Genomic DNA, 20,441 nt, shown 5'->3' with positions numbered 1-20,441 from the left:
CTGTGAAAAGCTTGTGGGAGTGTTGGTGTCAGTCTTTATTTTTAACGAGTGAACTACCCAAATTTATTCAACAATTTTTCTTTCAGATACAGTATATTGGTACGTGTCTTTCATAGTGTCCCTTGCTGTGTGATTTCTTCACCCCAGCTACCTAACTTTATAGAAACATTTTTGTAAGTGCTCAAAGGGAGGAAAAATACACAGTTCTTATGTCAGAAAAATTAAGTGTGCTTGCACTGGCTTTGCCAGTATTTTTTAAAGTTCAAAAAATGGCATGAACAAAAAAAATACCAGCAATGTCTTTTCAAAGTTTTTCTTTTTTTTTTCCTTTTTTTTTTTGGAAAATTATGATGAAAAAAACAATATTTCTGTATTACTTCATTGTGCAGTGAAATCATCCATTTTAAAAAGATTTCACATCTTGACTTCAGACATGGCTTAGATCAAATTCTATAAACTTTCCACATATTCTGTCTGGATCAAATTTACCTTAGTATTCAGCTGTCAGAAGCCAAGTCAGTCACAGTAAAATGTGGAATTGAATATGTAATTTTTGCAAAGATGCAAAACAAAAATACTCTTCTGTGTCTTCACAGTGATGTCTGTTTTATGATGTATGTCCATGTTCACAGTTAATTTTTTTTAAACACTGACTTTTATATAGATTTTAGAATTAGAATAATACCCATTTTTTTAGAGCGAAAAATCCATGATCTATAAAGTATTTTAAACAAATAGTGTCTCAAATCTTCTATATTTCATTGAATCTGCAATTCTTAAAAATTTTAAGCTGTTATCACGTCAGTGTAACAATGTATTTGCACCCACATGATTAAAATTCTGTGCTATTCCATGGTAGTACTTGCATAGGAACACGTTATCATATTTAAAACATGTATATCTAAACCAAATGAAAACCAAGTGCTTATGAATGTTTCCAGACTCATTATCTAAAAAGGTCTATCTGTCTGTCATTCTGAAGATATGAGGAAATGCACTTTTTTAAAATATGATCATAGACTTGCAGAGGGAGGGAAAGAGCTTTAAAAGTAAATGAAAACAGCTTCTTATTAAATTTTGAACAGTCATTTGCCATAAAACTAAACAAACAATGTTTCATTTGGGTGTCATCTTGTAGATATGTGGGAATGAGAGATGTTTCACACATGACAGTTAACTGGCAATGAGAGAAACAAGTTCTGAAAGTAAATGAAAACCAAAGCCTTATTAATATTTAAACATTTATTTAGTACAAAGCCAAACAATGTTTTTTGATAGTCAACACAGAGACATGAAGTGAGCTTGAAATGGCAATATTTTTAGGGCATGTAGATAATTGTGCATTAGTCTTAAAAGTTTTTGTGATGCATGCAACCATTCGTTGTGTAGCTTTATATTCTGCTTATACGCATTTTATTTGCACTGTTTCCATAACTGCAAATTCCACAGTTTTGTTCTGTTGCAATTTGCAACTCTCTCACTTAGAACTACTGAAGCTCTCTCAACATTTAAGAAGGGTCTCAAATCTAATTTTCTTTTTTTTTTTTTTTTTTGCTATCTTATGATGTCCTTGTTTCTTCTTCCTTTTCTCATACCTTCTCCCTACATTTTCACTATTTGTCTGTTTAAAAAATTTATCCCAAGTAAAATGTTTGTATCTGTCTCCATTTTTTGGTGCAACACTCTTTGGTTTACTCAGTTGTATATCTCTAGAGAAAAGCATCTGCCAGATGAATAAATGCAAACGTAAATGGAGTTCCTCAAAATGTGTAGGTTGCTATGTTGCCATGTTATGTCTATATTGATCCTTAGAAATTATAAGCTTCTTCAATTTCAAGCCATTTTCCTTTCAAAATGATTTCCAGTGCAGTAAAGGTTGATAGGATTATGCAAACCTCATTAACCAGTGCAGGTTTCACTTTTGTGGTGGGGAGGATTTATTTAGTGTACACAAAATATTTTGTAAGACAGCATCAAGTAGAGACACAATGTGATGTCACAGACCAAATGCAATTTTTGAGAACCACTGGTTTCCATGCTTAGTCACACTGCGTGACGAGGCTCACTCTTCACGGCACTTTACACCAGACTCTGGTTTGATTGATGAAATCAGTCTTTGGATGGTAAATTGAAGTTTTTGGCCTCAGGATGTGGCATTTCCAGCTTTAGTGAACCTGACCGTCTGGGAGCACTGGCATTTCTGCAAACTGCTAATGATGGCACTATTTCTTTCCTTTTTTTCTGTAATATGACATATGTTGTTCTCTGGTTCTGCTTAGCATACTACTATTCATCAACTGGAAAGCTATAAAATGTGTAAAAATAGCCAACAGTTTTACTCTGTGGCACATAACACTGCCTTGGACCATTTTGCTTACTGTCATGTAATTCACTTTGATAAGGGTACTCACTGAATAAATGAGGTGATCACAGTATTTACTTTAGAATCCCTTTAAAAGTTTGTCTATTGGTGTTAGAAAGAGAAAATACAAGAGCTCGGTTCCTAAACGAAAAAAGTCAAGGTGAGGGAAGTGTGAAAGGTGGTATCTCAGAGTACCTGGAAGGGTATTATGATTGGGCCATGATGTAATCGCAGGCCTCTTGGCAGCATTGAGACTATGCTGTGTACCTTCAGAAATGCCGCCGCGAGCAGAAATCGCTGGCCTTTGCGGTCCAGCAAAGTGTTGCTCCTGAGATAATTTCCATTTCTCTGAAAGCAAGCAGCACTAAAAGCACTTAAGAAGACATTTGGAGTTTAATAAGGCATCTTCTTTAGTATCTGCTGAATAGAACTGCTCTCCGAGGTCAGGTACTGTGATGACTGAAGAAAGGATCACTGGGCAATCAGCTTCTTCGAATAGCACCACACTGTGTGCATCTACAGCTTAATTTTCCTTCCTGAGTTGTTTTGTTAGTTCCTTCATTGGTTACTTTCATAACCTTGTTCAAATATCAGGATTCAGAGCAGTTCTTTTTTATTTTTATAGTTTCCCATTAATGTATGTTGGATAGAAAACTTGGGTATTATTCATTTTCATTGGTAAGCCCTTACTCCACCACACTATCTACCAATTATGTGAATTTGCTGGATGCACACTTCTAAACACAATAGTGGTCCTAACCTTTATGCTTTTCCACTAGCATGTTGAGCCAACATCAGTTATGAAGCAATTCAAAATCCACAGAAAGCAATAAATTGCTCCTCATTTGTAGTATACTGCATCTTCACAATGGTTTTGAATTTTATTTATATAAAATCATGGGAAGTTGAAGCATCTTCTGGCATTCAGTCGTTAAGGGTAACGGATTGAAAATGTTAACGGGTGTAATCTGTTTTAGTAGCAGAAAGATCTCAGGATCTGTAGGCTGAATGTGATGACTCCGTCTGTGGAGACACAGCATAGTTTGCATGCTGGCCTAAATTTATTTGATTGAGATCCATGGTACATGTCACAAGATGCTATGTAAAAGGCATTGAAGTCATCTACAAAGTTGAACCAAGAGAGAAAAACCGTGTCAAGTTAGTTTCTTATGACAGGGTCATTGACGGACAAGTGGTCAACAAAGACAGCAGGGACTGTAAATGTGGTCAAGCAAGCAGTTGAATAAAAAAGCAACACAGGGTACTGAGTTCTTTCATTCCTTTCTTATTTACAGCTTGGTGGAAGAAGTTGGTTGCTATTTTTCCCCATTTTGATATTCAATATCAATAGCTTCAGCTAACTGGTAGATGGTGTCGACAGGCATGTGCTAGAAGTAGCTCAATATTGTGTAATACCACAAAATTAACCTGCTGTTGAACCATAAGTAATGTAATGCCAGTAAGGGATCAGTCCTGCACAAAGCAGTGCAAGACTTTCTCAGTGAACAAACTGACACAAGCTCATGCTGCTTAGATAGCACTGTAACCACACTCATGTCAACTCACTTTGCCTTGTAATAAGCCAGGCCCTTGTTTAAACTACTTGTTACCACAACTTATGTACATTCATATTTGTTAATTTAGCTGATACTTTTTTTCTGAATGAGTTACATTATTAAGGTACCAACAGTTATTTACCCATTTATACAGCAGGGTAATTCTACTGGAGCAGTTCAGGGCAAGTACCTTGCTCAACAGTACTACAGCCAGAAGTGAGAATTGAACCTGTAACTTTTGGGTCCAAAGGCAGTAGCCCTAACTACTACACTACAGCTGTCCTCAATAAGAGCTTTTATTTTTCCTGTCTGTGACCACTTGTCCAAATATCCTCTGCCAAAGTACAGAGACAAGCTAGGTACCCAATACGTCCAACCTGTACCTGTCAAGTTCCAGGCTTAAAAAGATGATGACAGGGATTTTTGCTGAAAACAGAAACGAGAAAAGGCTTTAGGATATTGGTGTTAGAATCTGTGTAGGTGATCTCTTTTGAGCACAGCAAGGGTCAGTCAACATACCGGATCTGCTCTGAATCCTGAAACACATGTAGTGGAACCATTGAAGTCAGCATTGAAGTCATGTATTAATTGTAACTGTAGGTAAAGCAAAAGTATGTTTAAGCCTGTTGCAGTGATTATAAAGAACCGTTAAAAGTCATTCTCCAGTATTATTATTATAGAACAATATTGTCCTCAGTTTATTTATGATATTTATCAGACAAATGTGTGGTCTCTTTGTCTGTTAAAGTGGCTGTAAAGGGAGATGCCACTGGTCTTCATTAAGGACTACTTTATATATTTTATATTAATTCTGTGCTTAAGGACCCTGTTTGCAAGGCTCATGGATCTTGCTCCCAGTGTATAATGCCACTGTGATACTTTGTAGGAGTGTTAGATGAGTGTCCACATGACGATTATTTTTACTGCATTTCAGGCTGAGGTGAAAAGTCAAAGTGAAGTAGTAAGCATGATGTCTTTCACTATGAATAATGTAAACACACAGCTGATGCTGAGATCACAGGTTGGAGTATCTGAAACTTTATGCTTCCTATTATTTTCTAAAATGTGTGTGTTTGTGGGGTTACACATATACATTAATTTTTCTCAGTGGCTAATTGTATTTTCTGAATGTAATTTCTTTCACACTATCTTGATAATGATAACTGGCCATTTATTTGTGGGAGAATATTCCTGAGTCGTACTTCAGGCATCGCCTTTCCATATTGCAAAAGGAAATCTCAAAGGTAAATCTGCAGTTATCATTACTCATGGAAATAGTTTTTATGTGTGTATGTATTTCAAAGCATGGTAACCAACCTAAAAAAAAATGAAGGTATACAGTTAACTGAATGGTGGTCACAGTGACAGCGGTGATTATATTCTGTAGACATTTTTGTTTCCCTAAGCTATGAAGAGATGTTCATTAATTATTCACATTGGTGGTAGGGTTGTCGTGATTTCAGCTGCTCAATTATTTATGGTCATCCACACAGACTCCCGATTCCTAATCAATGGCAGTTCCTTTAACACTCTTAGGGTGTGAAATGTATATTTGCAGTGCAAGAACATTCTGTACATCATAATGGCTGAGCAAAGTGAAGTGAGAGGCCAGATTGTAATTCTAAAGTGACTGGAGTGACATAGCCACCACAGTGCTTGCTAAGTGCTTTGCCTGAAATGTAGAAGGACCGGGAGGGAACACTTCGTTTAGCATTACATATCCTCTGCTCATAAACACTTGTGCTGAGAAATCCAGAGGTGAACAAGACAACGAATACAGCTCACCAAAGCACTACCGGGCCCTGACCGTAAATAAATCTGTGCATTCCCTATTTAGCACTAGTAAGAGAATAAGATGTAAAACTCATGTGAAGGATCATCAGCCTCATGAAATCACTGCCTTCCTTCCTTCAAAGCCTGGTAGCTACAGTGGGTAAATAATATAATGTCAATCTTATTTGTGCATAAAACAAACAGCTATTAGATTTTGGTTTCAGACAAAATTTAATTCCTTTCTATGATAAAGACACAGTATGACTCTATGTCTAGGGTTAAATATCATACTTGTATCGTAGGGTTACAAACACAGAGAACTGCAGTATGCGTGACAAAGTGTTGCAGCCTTGAATTTGTTATTGGGAGTAAGGGCCAAACCACAAGGTGTATACTCTGTGCTTTTCAAATGACATTCACACCTTTCTCACCACTCTGCTTTGTCCCCTAGTCCCATGAGACTCTTATGATGTCCTTGCTGTTGGCACTGTGGTTTGGATTGCATTTTGTGCTTCAGTTTTTGATTTTATTTCTATTTTGCTGAATAACCGACTCAACACCTTTGCATATTCTCTGTAGGTTTCCAGTAATACAATAAGTAAGGGAAAAGATTATTCCTGCGAGGATATTATATTTAAGCACTGCTAGGTAACTGCTGTAACAGATAGATAAATATTGACTTGAACAGTGACAGCACTTTTACTTGTTAATTTGATCTCAGATGTTCTCTAGAGTCGAGAGGAAACGATGGTAAGACGATGCTGCAGGTAATCATTCCCTGTCTTTTGCTCATGACTCAGAATTCTTCCTGGAGCTGCTGGAGAACACGGAGAAGTCGCTGAACGACATGTTCGTGCGGACATATGGAAAGCTGTACATGCAGAATGCAGATGTCTTCCAGGACCTCTTTGCTGAGCTCAAGCGCTACTACACGGGTGGCAATGTCAACTTGGAGGAGACTCTTAACGACTTCTGGGTCCAGCTCCTGGAGCGCATGTTCAAGCTTCTCAACTCACAGTACCATTTCTCTGATGACTATCTGGAGTGTGTCAGCAAGTACACGGACCAACTGAAGCCTTTTGGAGATGTTCCCAGGAAGTTGAAGGCCCAGGTGACGCGAGCGTTCATAGCCGCTCGTACCTTCGTCCAGGGACTCATGGTGGGCCGTGAGGTGGCCAACAGGGTTTCCAAGGTAAGGCTCTCTTCTTCACTTCTTGGTTCCTGGCCTGCTTGTGGAAACATAACTTTCCTCTAGAAGATGGAAAGTTGCACTATCCTGAGCCTCAGTTCTGTTGAATCTTAGTAAAATGATGGAATTGATGTTTTATAAAGTTGAACCCCTGATGGTATTTGACATTTGGATGTTTGACAGTGTGTGTTTTCTGTTTCATGCAAAGGACTCATCGTTGCCTTGGATAACCACAGACTCATTAAAACAAGCAGGACTTTTACTTTCCTCACAGTAGTTAGATAACCATCCATAGCCCATTAATGCTGTGTCTGTAAAAAAGGCTTTTGAAACACATTAAATACATTATGCATAATATATTACTCAATTTTGGTGGCACTAATAGATATTAATGGAGTGCTTTGATTTATTGAAGTTAACGGTGAGTAGTTTGGTGGACTCTACTATAATTTAGAGGTTTGATGACATTTATTGATTTAACCATTTAAAAACACTTCACATGGTTTATTATGATGTAAAAGCTTTCATCCAACTTTGATTTCGTGGAATCCACAACATAATACTGAATAAATTTACTTTAAATGAATTACCCACAAATAAATTTGGTTGCTTTATGATATTAACTGTGGCAAACTATTACACACTGTGTGGATAGATACCATTCCTCAGTCAGCATTCATAACTTGAACCTGATGGTACTTCTTCATTCTCCTGGACATTGCTGTTTCCCATCTGTCAGGCCGGCTGCAGCCAGGACAAAGACTGTACATTCTGTTCAGCCTGCTGTAAATGTCCCTAGATGTGGTGCGCATTGCTAAAGGGGATTCCAAGAGCCTTGTCTCTGGTACAGTACAACTCCGGGATGCTAAAATAGGACAGCTGACTTTGGTGGTTTTGTCCCCTACTTTGCAGCATTCGAAAATAGTACCAATGATACCTAAATATTCAATTTATTAAAAACTCTGCAAGCTATTTGCAAATACACTTAAATAGACTCAAAAAATTAACTAATTATTTTTTAACAGAGTAATAATTTATTCTGAAAACAAGGAAGGATGCTTTTTTCTGGAAAATGTTTATTTACCTCCTTGTAAAAAAGTCGTTTCGTGTCCCTGTAGTAATTATCAGCTATAATGACTGTCATTTGCTGCTATATTAGTGAGCATGACAACCTGTTCAGGGAAGATCATAATCGGGAATCTTCAGCACAGCGTGTTAAAGTCTGTGTCCTTCAGGGGAATGAATTTGCTGGCTCTCATTTAGACCGATTTCCCTGGCATGATCACTCTAGTCTGCTCTTAAGTATACTTTCTATTTATACCGACAAGTTTGCCCCGAAATGTAGCATATAAATAGGGAAAGAGCTGATGTGCGTCATTGTTAGCGAATGTTAAAATGATCAAAGCAATGGGGGCATATTAAGTGATTAAGGAACGGCGGAACGAGGGCCCTTCTTCAGCGCACCATCCAAGCAACACTGATTCTTAAAATTAGCAGGAGTCAAAACAGCACAATCACATTATTCCTCCAATTCATATTTTCCACTGCAAACGCTGGTGGCACTCGGGACAATTAGGAAAATTAGATCCCTGTCAGTAAAACTGATTTCGGCAGTTTGTCAAAAAAGCGGCTGCCTTTCTTCGGCTTGTGTCTCCGCAAAGAAAATGAAGGAAAGCAAGATTCACTAAGTGTCTTCTGTCAGAAGTTTCGTGACTCATACATTCAGATTTACTGTTGCCTGTCGCTGAAAAATGCCAATACTATGTTTTCTTTTGTGACACACTTCACAACACTCATTTGTGAAGAATATTGAGGGTCTTTTTGTCTCAAGAAAATGTGCATTGCCATTTTTGCGAGAACGTGTGCCTTTGAGAAGCGCTCAGACCCATCTGTGCCCTTCGTGACGGTGGAAAATTGTTGTTAAACTGCCACACTTTGTTCAGCCTCATTTTTCTCTCAATGGCAGCTGCAGTGTACACACGCAGAGTGGGTGAAGGGCATAGCTGCAACACAGAAAAGAGATATACTTTTTGGAGAGCTAAGGGAGAATCAGGGTACCGCAGCAGGCGGTGCTGGTGCCTCTCACCTTCCGGGCTCTGGGTTCAAACCTGGCTTAGTAAGTGTGGAGCGTGCAAGTTCTCCCTGTGCTTTTCTGGGTATTCCTCTGAGTGCTCTGCTGTTTTCCCAGAGTTAAACACATGTGAACCGGTGACCTTAAAATTATAATAGTGTATGATTGCCCGCCGATGTTCTGGCCCCTTGTTCAGGAGGTACGCTCACTCACAGCCTGTTCGTTCATGATGAACTCCAGACCATTCTCACCCTGAATTGCACTGTTGGTTATTGATAATGAATGAATGAAAAATGTTGAATTATGTTCTAATTCAGCTCCAACTCTGACCTTTTCCCCTGCTTATTAGGAAATCCAGTTGGCCATGCTGGAAGGGTTTTATTTATATCCCTCTTGAAGGCATTGTAGTCTGTATGATGGTTGAGCTGGGGGGAGAGAAGAGGTGTGTGGGGTGGGGATTTCAATAAATTATCCCCTTCAGAATCCACAACACCTGTTTACAGTAATCCATGTTACACAGGCAAACCTGTTTAGGGAACCTGTTTCTTACCGGATGCATATCTGAACATCACACCCTTCTCTTGGCCAGGTACATGAAGCACTCATAAGCTTCTTATGTGTTATTTCTACCAGAAAAGGGATAAATTGTTCTTCAGAGCAGTCATTTGCAATTATGTCTTAATAACACATCGCCAGTGGGTTTCGTAATGATTTTTTTAGCATGTAAATGCATTTCACTCTCATTAGGTCTTTATTGTTATATGATCTTTACAAAGGAAAAATACAGCACAGCAACATCTTTATTGTCCCCCAGTCAGTACCCTTACATGTGGATATAAACCGAAATATGTCTGCTGGTTGTCAGCTTTGGAAGACTTAATTTAAGCACTGACTGGTGTCATTTGTATATTATGTAAGCTTTAAATGTAAATGATATACTGATATATCATGATATACTTTTATCATGTATAAGTGTCTTAAAATTGTATATCTGTTGTTCACTTGATTATTACCTTGATGGTTACCATTGCTCCATTGAAAATCTCTGGTGTACCACAATGGTGTTTCTTTCTGTTTTAACAGTGAAACCTTGTAATCGATTTCTGTCATTTTATGGATTCAAATTAAAGAATGGATTCTACTTTTATACTCTAAAATCTGGTACTAAGTATAAATTATGCAAATACATTCACTTAAATTAGTCTGCAGTAAAATTGTGTGTGAATAATCGGACACACATATTTATGGAAAGGAAAATTAATATTTTTAAAGGCAGCCTTTATTTTTGATTTACTATATTGCAATTCCACTTTGGTTTTATCATCTGCAATATTCTAAGTTTAGATATTAGTTATTAAAGCCAAAAGTGCCAAAGTATATTTGAATCACTGAAGTTCAGGAGGAGTTAAGAGAATGCCTTCCACGGTCCTCCTTGGGCACTCCAAGTAACTATGTGTATCTCTTCCAATTGCCCACAAGCACAGCTCATTCAGCTAATCACGGATTTCATTGTTTCTTCATAGTCAAAATTACGTGTGCTTCAGGTGCAATCGAACAGAAATAAGAAATGTCTGCAGGTCCCATGTCTGACAGCTGTTCACAAAATAAGGTTAATTACAGTATGACTATTTTTATACCTTGTATATATTTTTTGTTATATTCAAAGTTCTCTGGAGTCTCAGTGATGAGACAATGAAACTTAAAAAGGCTTTTTTTTTTTACTTTTCTGCAGAATTTCACCAGCACAGACATATGCCCACATTTGAAAAAGGATGTAGGATCATGGGGTGGGGGGGGGGGGGCATGACGGTGCAGCAGCACAGCTGGTGTGACTGGTTCCTGCTCTCTGGTGAGTCTAGGGTTTGAGTCCTGCTTGAGGTGCCTTGTGACAGACTGGCATGGGTGTGTCCCCTCCAGCCTTGCGCCCTATGTGGCCGGATTAGACTCCGGCTTGCCACGACCCTGCTCAGGACAAACGGTTTCAGACGATGCGTGTGTGTGTATGTGTATGTGTATGGTCATGCCGTGTGTGTCCTCCATGTGTTCTGTGTGCCTGCAGCTCTCTTATAATATAGTCTGAAACTTTCTTACCAATATATTCTTAAAACAAAAGCAAGCCTAGGTAATTTAGTCAATATTCCTGGTCTGCGGACAATAACCAAGTTACATGGGCATTCTATATTCTAGAACTCTCTATAATATGCAGTTCATTGTAATAAGCAAAGGAAAAGAATAGAGAATAATAAATAAAACAATGAAGACTAGTAAATAGTAAAGTAAACCAGTACAAAAAAGTGAGTCCATTCCAAAAGTTGTTATATTAATAGTGTGTAGATATGGGCTACACACTGTACTAGTTGTGTTGATCTTTGTGTTTATTTCCTGTTGTATTTCAATGCACATGGGATTCTTGATACAATGACTACAAAAACATAACACCCATTATTATTTTCATACCTCAAAACTGATGTTTTTATCTCTACCTGTTAATTTTAGGTCTTCCTTAAAGTGAAAAGATGTGTTTTGAAAACTGAAATTTGCTTGGTGCTCCTGACCAGTCTGCAGAATGGGAAACTCTCTTCTCCGGGTCAGAAAATGATTTTGTAAACCCCACAGTTGGACATCAAAAAGAGGAAATGATTGAGTCATGTACTATTCAGGATTTGGGTCTGGAACTGAAATCATTTTAATCTTTGGGAGTGTTTTTTTTCTTTTAAATTTCATAACATTGCTTATCTAGTGCGACTGTATGCTTGTAGTTGGCAGTGGGGGAAGAAGACTGTTGAGAAGTGTTTTACATTCTGACAGAGGCCAAAGATGGAAACACATCATAGTAAAGATTATCAGCAGCAAATTCGGCCTTTTGAAAATGAAAGCATAGAGTTTACTCCCGGAAAAATTTAATCCATAAACTTGATAGGTAAAATATACAACAATGCTTATATCTGTTGCTTAAAGTGTATCATTTTTAGGCATAAAGATGAATCACTGCTTTTTCGCTTTTGTTTTTCTTGTTTCCAGCTGTTGGCTACACATATTTCTGTTATTGCAGTGAAACTGTCTCCAGGGTAGACAGAGCTGATGACTGAAACATGTGATAATTAGATATGTCCTTTGTGTGTTTACTGTTATCACTTCTTTGTGGACAGAGTCCATGAGAAATATAATCAATCCATCAAATTATTCCAGAGCACTTTTTTTTACAGTCAGTAAAATATTGGTCTTAATTACTCAGTGGAGTTCATGCACTTTATACAGCACAGTTTTGTCAATGTAGTTCTCTTATTTTGCTAATAAGATACTGCCGCATTTTTTAATGATTGCTCATAATGTATCCCTGTACAGTGTACAGAAAGAGGACATTAAAAGTATGTGGTGAATTTATAATGGGAATTATTTGTTAATTTGATGGTTAAATAAACAATAAGATTTTTGACAAAAACTGCAGGTTTCTTATGTGGTGAGGCTGTGCAAATATAATCTTGCGAATATGTAATTGGCAAAAATGGGAAATAACACTTAAAATGCATGCAATGTTTTCCCTCACTGTGTCTTGAGCGTATGCCTCAATAGCTTGAAACTGTCTGAGCGACTGTGTGACCAGATTGCACATTCGTCAATAGATCAACCTCACACCACGGTCATTACTGCTATGAACCTCTGAAGAAAAGTCCCACCTAAATATATTCCTTCTCATTTTTTTCCAGTCCCTGACAGCAGAGTTTCCTCTTCCAGTATTGCTTACCCCACCCAGAGAGTCATGTGAAATCCGGAGGCCTGTTTCATTCTGTCGTCTCATTTTTATGTGTGGATGAAAATAAATAGTTTGTTCTGCTTACTGGACTGATGTTCACACCTCAAAGTGGGTTAATGTCTGGAGCCTGTCCCGGAATGCTGTATATTAATAGCTATGAATATTTCTACAGCACGCCGGCTTCTTAAGACTGGGCTGCGGACCAGGAATAAGGATGACAAAATATCCAAGATGAAAACCAGCAGCCTTAAGGGAAATATGTATGCATAACCCCATAAAATAAAACTGGGCAGACCCAGCTCATGCAGTTATTCTAAATGAAAGTTCCCCTTGTCCATTCTCAGGTACACTTTCTTTTCATTACATATTTATTTGTACAGCATTTACAATTTGGCACTTAACCTATTTCAACAGCTGGATGGAATTCAGGTATAAGTACCCTGCTCAATGTGTACAACCAGTGAGCAATGAACAACAATGAATGGTTTCAGGCTTTGACTTTAAAGTGCTAGAAGTTCAGCATTCTGGATTGTTGGTCCTTGGGTTCCTTTTCTTTCTGTCCCTGGTGCTGCGGTAATTTTACTACTGGGAAACTTTTAATGGGGCAAAGATTAAGGCACATTATTGTACAGAGGAAACCTTCCTTCTGCACATATTGTCATTAAGGAAAATTTGTGTGGGTGCAGATGAACAAATATGCAATGCGTTGTGCAATACTGAAGTTAATATCCTGGCCCACCAAATGGCATAGATTTTTTGATTCTGATGTTATTAAGCCATCTTAGAGTAGCTTTGGCCTTATGCCTGGGATCACTGTCTTGCGAAAAGGTCAACTGCTTTACACATTTTCCCAGTTTCATGTCTTGAGCAGATTGTATTTGTAACAGTGTTTACTGTCCTGTGCTGCATCTAGGTTCCTTCGAACCTGGCAAGCTTCCTGATACCTTCTGCGGAGAAGTGTGCCCTTATCATCATTCTGATTTCACTGGGCTTGACTGCACAGCGATGGTGTTGTCTTGGCAATGTCCTCTCAAAAGTCACCATATCCATCATCAAGGACTGAGGGTCCTTTCATCAGAAGAGAATTGACCGTGTGCGCCTCTGTTAACGGTATTAATAAATGGAAAATACTGGCAGCTTTGTGAATCGAACCTGCAATATATTATGCACTCCAAAATCCACAGAAGGCCCCAGCTTCCACAAAGGATGTGTTAATAAGGAGTAATGGTTCAGGTTTAGAGTCAGCATGAGCCTGCAACTTTCTCTTTTCCTGTAAATGCAAATTTCCACTTTTTTTTTTTTGCAGAAAAATTCATCCATTACATATATTTTAGTTAAATAGGCACTTTTCTTCATAGTGATGTACAACTCTGAGTAAACAGAGCATTGCTCAGTAAAGGTTTAGATATGTGGAAGATCGCAGTGTCATACCTGTGGATATCCTATTGAGCTTGGTTAATGCCTAAGGCTGAAGGGAACACCCAGGTGATGGCATTGACCCCCACGCCTACTCTCCGTCTCTCTCCATGCACATAGATTGGTTTGGAAAGGGCACCGTCCTCAGTACCCAAGCGGACAGATGGTCATTGGCACTGACTAACTAGAAGTGCTCTTTGTGACTGCACAAAGCTGCCCAAAAAAGTTGAAGCATGTACTATGTTAGCATATGTAAATACATTTTGGCAGAAGTATGGAAAACAGTTTAAATCACATGGACTTTAAACATATTATTGAGGTATTTATCATGTTGAGGTGTTTCTTCCAGCCAACTTTTTTTGTAACTGAAATGTGTTGAATCAAAGAGCATTTTTTTTCTTCAACCAAAGCTGTGAATTATGTGCTAAAAACAAATTGGAATTATGGGAAACTGAGAATACATAAAATATACTGCAAGTGAAAGTGTTTATATACTTCTTGTACTGTTTAAATGTTTAAATGTCCAAATAGTCCATGATTCCTGTTGAATGCTATTTTTTGCCAGTTTGCATTACTAAAATGCTTTTCTAAAATGCTAACATAAACATGAAACTGGAACAAAAGAGCATGTCCTACTACAATTTTAGTTTTATCGGTTTGTTTGAAGGGGGGCGTGGTGGCGCAGTGGGTTGGACCGGGTCCTGCTCTCTGGTGGGTCTGGGGTTCGAATCCTGCTTGGGGTGCCTTGTGATGGACTGGTGTCCCGTCCTGGGTGTGTCCCCTCCCCCTCCAGCCTTGTGCCCTGTGTTGCCGGGTTAGGCTCCGGTTCCCCGCGACCCCGTGTGGGACAAGTGGTTCAAAAAGTGTGTGTGTGTTTGTTTGAATAAAGCCAGACTACTTCTATAAAACAGGGATGAGGAAAGTTGGTCTCCATGTTAACCTCTGCATGAGGTCATCTGATTTTCTAAACTCATGCCTCACAGAAACTCCTGACAAATGAGAAGTATTGATGTCAGCTGAGAACTGGCTGTCTTGGTTTCCATTTAAAATAATTCTCCTTAGAAGACTAACACATGACCTATTTCATAAGATAAGATTCATCCCTCCGTTGTCAATAACTGCTTGTCCAGTTCATGGTAGTGGTACTCCAGAGTCTATGCAGAAGCATAGGATGTGAGGGAGGCTACACCGTGTACAGGATTCCATCTCATCAAAGGACATCTTTTAAACACCCAAAAAATATTAGTCAAATACAAGTTTGACCATTTTCATAAATAACATTTCAGAAAAGTTGTTACCTCACAGCAGCAACTGTGTGGAGCAAACTGTTGAGTTTGGTTTTGTATGCTGTTATTATAAACCCAACCACTTTGAAAAGAGAGTGTTTAGCTGAGAATGTTTCTTGAGGGAGATTCAACAGATTTCACCGCACACTCATGTCCACAAAGTAAACTTAAACTTGGAAGACTTCTTTTTCTGGAAGCGGGTAATTGAGGAGGGCAGATGATTTGGCCGAGGCTCCCGCATACCACCAGGGAGACGGGAGGGACGCGGCGTTGGGTCTGTCTGGCATCAGGAATGAGGATATTGGAAGTATGACTTTCAAGAGAGCAGCTTGAAGCAGTGGCACTTCTGCCAGATGGACTGGATGGCCAGCAAAAAGGATTTTTTCCTGACAACTTATTTCCGAGAAGGCCTTTTTGAGAGGAAGACTGACCCATTTCTCTGTGGCTCAGATGCTCTTTTGCTGCTAGGAAATCGAAGAGGAGGTCTCTCAAAACACATTCATATGAGTATGCATTAAGATACCCCAAATGCCTTTCAGAAGCAAATGATAAATATGAGCTGAAAGGGATACCATCTATTTACAAACCAGGGATCCAGTCAAATTTCTTTACTTCCACCCGTTCTGCATGATACAGTGGGAAATATTGAAAATATGGAATCTGTCATGTTAAATTTTTCGTGTTAAAATGTATTGCACTGAAAGTTTCAGTGAAGCGAAAAAGTTATCGGTATAGATGTGTAATATAAGCATTACACAGTAATGTGTCTCACCTGCTGGTTTTGCAAAATTAAGCAATTTAAAGTAAGTGATAATCATCATTACTATTGTCGTGCTCCAAGCATTATGCTAATTAATGCCTGCAGTTAGATTTAGAGGACCAATACCTTGAAGGTGTCCTTTCTTTGTAGTCATGTTTCTTTTGGTTTCTTGTTTTTGGCATTTTTCTATTATTGAAAATGTACGATATAAATATGCACTGCTCAATCTCCCACAAAACACGTTGTGCATTTTCTTAAGAGGGGCTGGAGGAGAGTCCTCAGCTGTTCAGAAGGCTGCACAAAAAGTTGAAGCATGCCCGTCAGCTGTGGGTTTTGAATGTTTGAGCTCTCAGTCATTTGATGTAAATTCATGAAACTTCTCTAAACCAAGCTCCATTATTCCTCTTCCCGCAATGAGAAATATTGCTCCAAGCACCCATATCGCCTGTCCAGACCAGATTTGCTGCCATTTCGAATTTTTCTGAAAATATGTAAGCATTTCACCATAAACTATTTGAACTTACAGTATGAAATTTGGATTTCAGCCTTTTAGCTCCAAAAAAGAAAGCTCTTTCACCAAATTCTATTTTGCACATAAGGCTTACTTACCGTTGACCAGTGGCTGTGTTGTAACAGTGCCCCAAGGCCACAGAGAATACAGGGTGCACTTTTCCAGAAAAACACCCAAGAGCTTGAGATAATCGAAAAGCAGCCTGTCCTTTCCTGTTGAAAGGGGTGCTTTCCAGTGCTGTCTAGGACAAGATTCAGTCCACAAAGGCACACGCCGTTGACAGATGACTTCAGGAGCGTGAAGATGTCAGTTTTACACGGTCCTGCCAATCCCAACACTGCAGCCTATCACAAAACTGGTTTGGTGGGAGCAGGTTTCTAGTCTCTGTGGAAGCCGAGTGAATGAAACAAACCCTGCCGAATTAGCAATTAAAAAAAAAAAAAATCAGTGGACCATCTGGGAAATATGAACACAAGGGAAATATGTTTTAAAGCATTCATTTTGGGAATAATAACACATTAATTATAATTTCAATTTTAAAGACTCTGTTGACTTATCAGTGAATCCAGCCCTTAACTCATTTAACTATAAAGGCATTGTATTCGAGGGTGAATCTGGCATTAACCTTCCGCAAGGCCTCTCGTAGTAAACAAACACATATTTTGTTTTCTCCTACAGAGTTAATGCATTACTTCACTCCTGAAATGATAAAAGTGATTAATGGGGTCTCCGAACGGGAGGGCTGTCGCTGAGCGCATTCACCAAGAAGTCAAAAAATTGTGTTATATATGATGTGCTTTCAGCAGGAAACAGGTGGTGTGCGAAATATGGGACCCATGTTTCCCTGTCATGCTCAGTTTGATGCACAAGTTCGTGAGAAGATCTTTTGAGAAAAGGTTGCGGCAAGTAAAATTTTCCACAGTTTTGCTCATTCAGATGATCCTGAAGGAAGCCTGTGCTTGTACTAACAAGCCCGGGCTGGAGCTATGTACATACACTTCATGACACTTGTCCTGTCAAGACCCCCCCGGGCTGTGTGTATTCACCACTGACATTTTGAGTGGAGTTGAGACTCAGCTCAAGTGGCACACGGGGCGACCCTTTGATTCCCAATGTCTCAGCGTGGCAGGAACACAGTGGTGCGAGCCTGTCAGTTTATAGCATATGGTGGGTAACAGAAGAAGAGCCTTAGTGGGACACCAGAGTTCATCACCACAGGGAGCTTCAACTGAGACATGTATAAATTACAAAGGATCCCTTGGTGGAGCACAGGAGGAAACACAGACAGACAGAGAGAGGGTGAGACAGACAGACACAATGGTAGACAGATTAAAAGAGAAAAACTATGAGAGATAAGGGCTGCCTTGTCTTCTGCTGCCTTGTGTGTCAGAGAAAAAGGAACACCATGTGGGTTCCTATTGCCCGCTCTATCAATGCTTGAGCTCCACGGGTTCTGTAGTAACAGGTACTTTTCCTCACGTCGGTACTGTCTGACTGCTGGAATTTTTTTGGGTGTATTTGGGCTGTACAGATCTGAGTAGAAAGTCACAAAATAAATGTATGAAGGCATACTGTAAATTACGCCAGCTCCGCTTTGCATCGCAGAAAAGCTGTTAGAGGTGTTACATTGCTGGTGGAAGCTGAAATGACACAGCAGTCCTGTCACAGACTTCCCAATACACAAAAATTGTATAAATATCTTCAGCCATACTTAGAGATACACTGTAAGGCATTTAAGTGATAGTGACTGTAGGAGAATGACCTACATGGAGAATGGTGTATCTTGCTTTAGGTCACTTGATATAACCAAATCAGCTGGCCTGGATGGTTGTTTTGGGACCCCATTCGTGGAAAAAGGATTTCCGGAAGGGTCCTCTGCAGCATTATGCAGAACCATGGAGGTTTGTGGGATTTTAAGTGCATCCTGTTGCTGAGGAGAAGGGGTGGAATAAAATATTTATTTGAAACTTCTGTTAAAAAAATTTATTTAATTTAATAAATGTTAACTACGTTGAAATTCTTTGAATTAAGCCTTAAGGTTGAAAATTGACAATGGTTTGTGCTTAGGGCCAAACTCTCCTCTCCTCCTGAAAAACTTCTGATTTCCATTGGTTTCATTAGCGAAGTGTTTCCTTGCAAAGATGAAAGTTGTATAGACGTATAGATGCAAAATACATGTCGACACCTGTCATTACAGTAACAGTGAGTGGTATCACTTTGTATTCTTAATCAATTTGCATATTTTAACGAGTTTGCGATACACTTGCCTTGAAACGAAACCAGGGTTTTTCTGCAACAAAACTGACACTGTTCAGTAAAAGCCTATGGCAGTAACTGGTAATACAAAAGACACAATGTAATTTGTGGCCCAAGGCCGAAAAATACCTCTGCAGGTGCAGCTATTATGTTTATGGCCGCTTCGGGGTTTCTGGGTAATTCTCACCAAGACCATCTTTGACATTGGAAATCGTTTTCCTTTTATTGCAACGACTGAACCACAATAACCTAGATAAAAATTGAGGCATATCATACATATTGTTAAGAATACAATTGCGCTAACTGCTCAGTTTGTATCGAATTCAAGAGTTGGGGAATCTTGTTGAAAATCGGGAAATGTAGCCGCTACCGTGTGTCTGACTGACCAATTTCAGTCCAAACCACACACACTTTCCGAACCGCTTGTCCTATACGGGGTCGCGGGGAACCGGAGCCTAACCCGGCAACACAAGGCACCGCAAGCGGGACTCGAACCCCAGACCCACCGGAGAGCAGGACTGCGGTCCAACCCACTGCGCCACCGCACCCCCTCAGTCCAAACCATCTAAAGACAAATATGGTTTAGTATAGGAAAGTGTGCTATGAACCGTATGGTAAGAGAAGTGGTGCAGTGAAGGGGCTGCAGGAACCTCAGAGACAATGGTCTTTTCGCTGCCTGTCTCAGAGCCGATTTTGTGTTAGTCAGGTGCTAGCTGGGGGATAAATTGATACCATAAAGCTCATTTGCTTTTTCAAACCAGATTGTTTCCTCATTGCCTTCTCTCCAGGAAGTACCATTACCGTTGCAAGTTCCTCTTTAGCAGCTGTGACATTATCCAGTACAGTCAGAATTACATAAGCAATCATCTCCTGCGCTGATGTCCTTTCGCATTTTTCTTTGCTCCTGTTGTGTCTTACTAACTGAGGGTCTTCACATCTCGTAGCTTTCTTTGACACATGCTGCTCCTTCCGTATCACCCTGGTTGCTGTGTGTCACACAGGTAGCAGCTAAGGAATATCTGTTATCGCCAGTGCTCAGAGACAAAAATCCATTTTGTCTCCAAAATATCGAGGCACGGCTATATTGAGAGACAACTGTGAAATTTCTAATTCGATTGGAGGAGTCCCTGGGTGGCCTGTTGCGCAGAACTCAGTGTCTTTAAGACCTACAAGAAGACGTTGAAGAGTCAGGAAGCCTTCTGCTATAATCTTCTGTTGTCTGTCAGCTTTTAAATAAGGACACGATTGGGGTCGGTCTTTCTTGCTCTTCCAGGGTTTTGACGGGCTGAACTGAAGAGAGGCATTTATACACTCTGCATTAAAATAGATTTAAAGATGCAATAAAAAGTCTGTAATTGTTTTTTGCCCCTAAGGTTAATTCCCTCATAAGCGGTGTTTAATCACCCCCCCCCACCCAGTGCCCCTGTAGATGCTGAGAATCAATGATCATCAGGTTGGCTAAATTAAAATTCCTACAAAGTCAGGCAGACGGCAGTTCCTGAACCAC

The 20,441-nt window shown here is 39.4% G+C and overlaps 1 protein-coding gene across 1 annotated transcript in view; it reads left to right on the top strand.

Moving 5' to 3' along the window:
* LOC108928527 (glypican-6-like) overlaps positions 1-20,441 on the top strand; it is a 179,170-nt gene that overhangs the window by 78,695 nt on the left and 80,034 nt on the right. Inside the window, exon 4 of the mRNA XM_029256581.1 lies at positions 6,492-6,883. Coding sequence (XP_029112414.1) covers positions 6,492-6,883 — 392 coding nt within the window. The remainder of the gene's footprint in view (positions 1-6,491; positions 6,884-20,441) is intronic.

The sequence above is a fragment of the Scleropages formosus genome, chromosome 12, assembly GCF_900964775.1.
Source record: "Scleropages formosus chromosome 12, fSclFor1.1, whole genome shotgun sequence".
In the NCBI taxonomy this organism is placed as follows: Eukaryota; Metazoa; Chordata; class Actinopteri; order Osteoglossiformes; family Osteoglossidae; genus Scleropages; species Scleropages formosus.
This window is presented reverse-complemented; position numbering and strand designations above follow the sequence as displayed.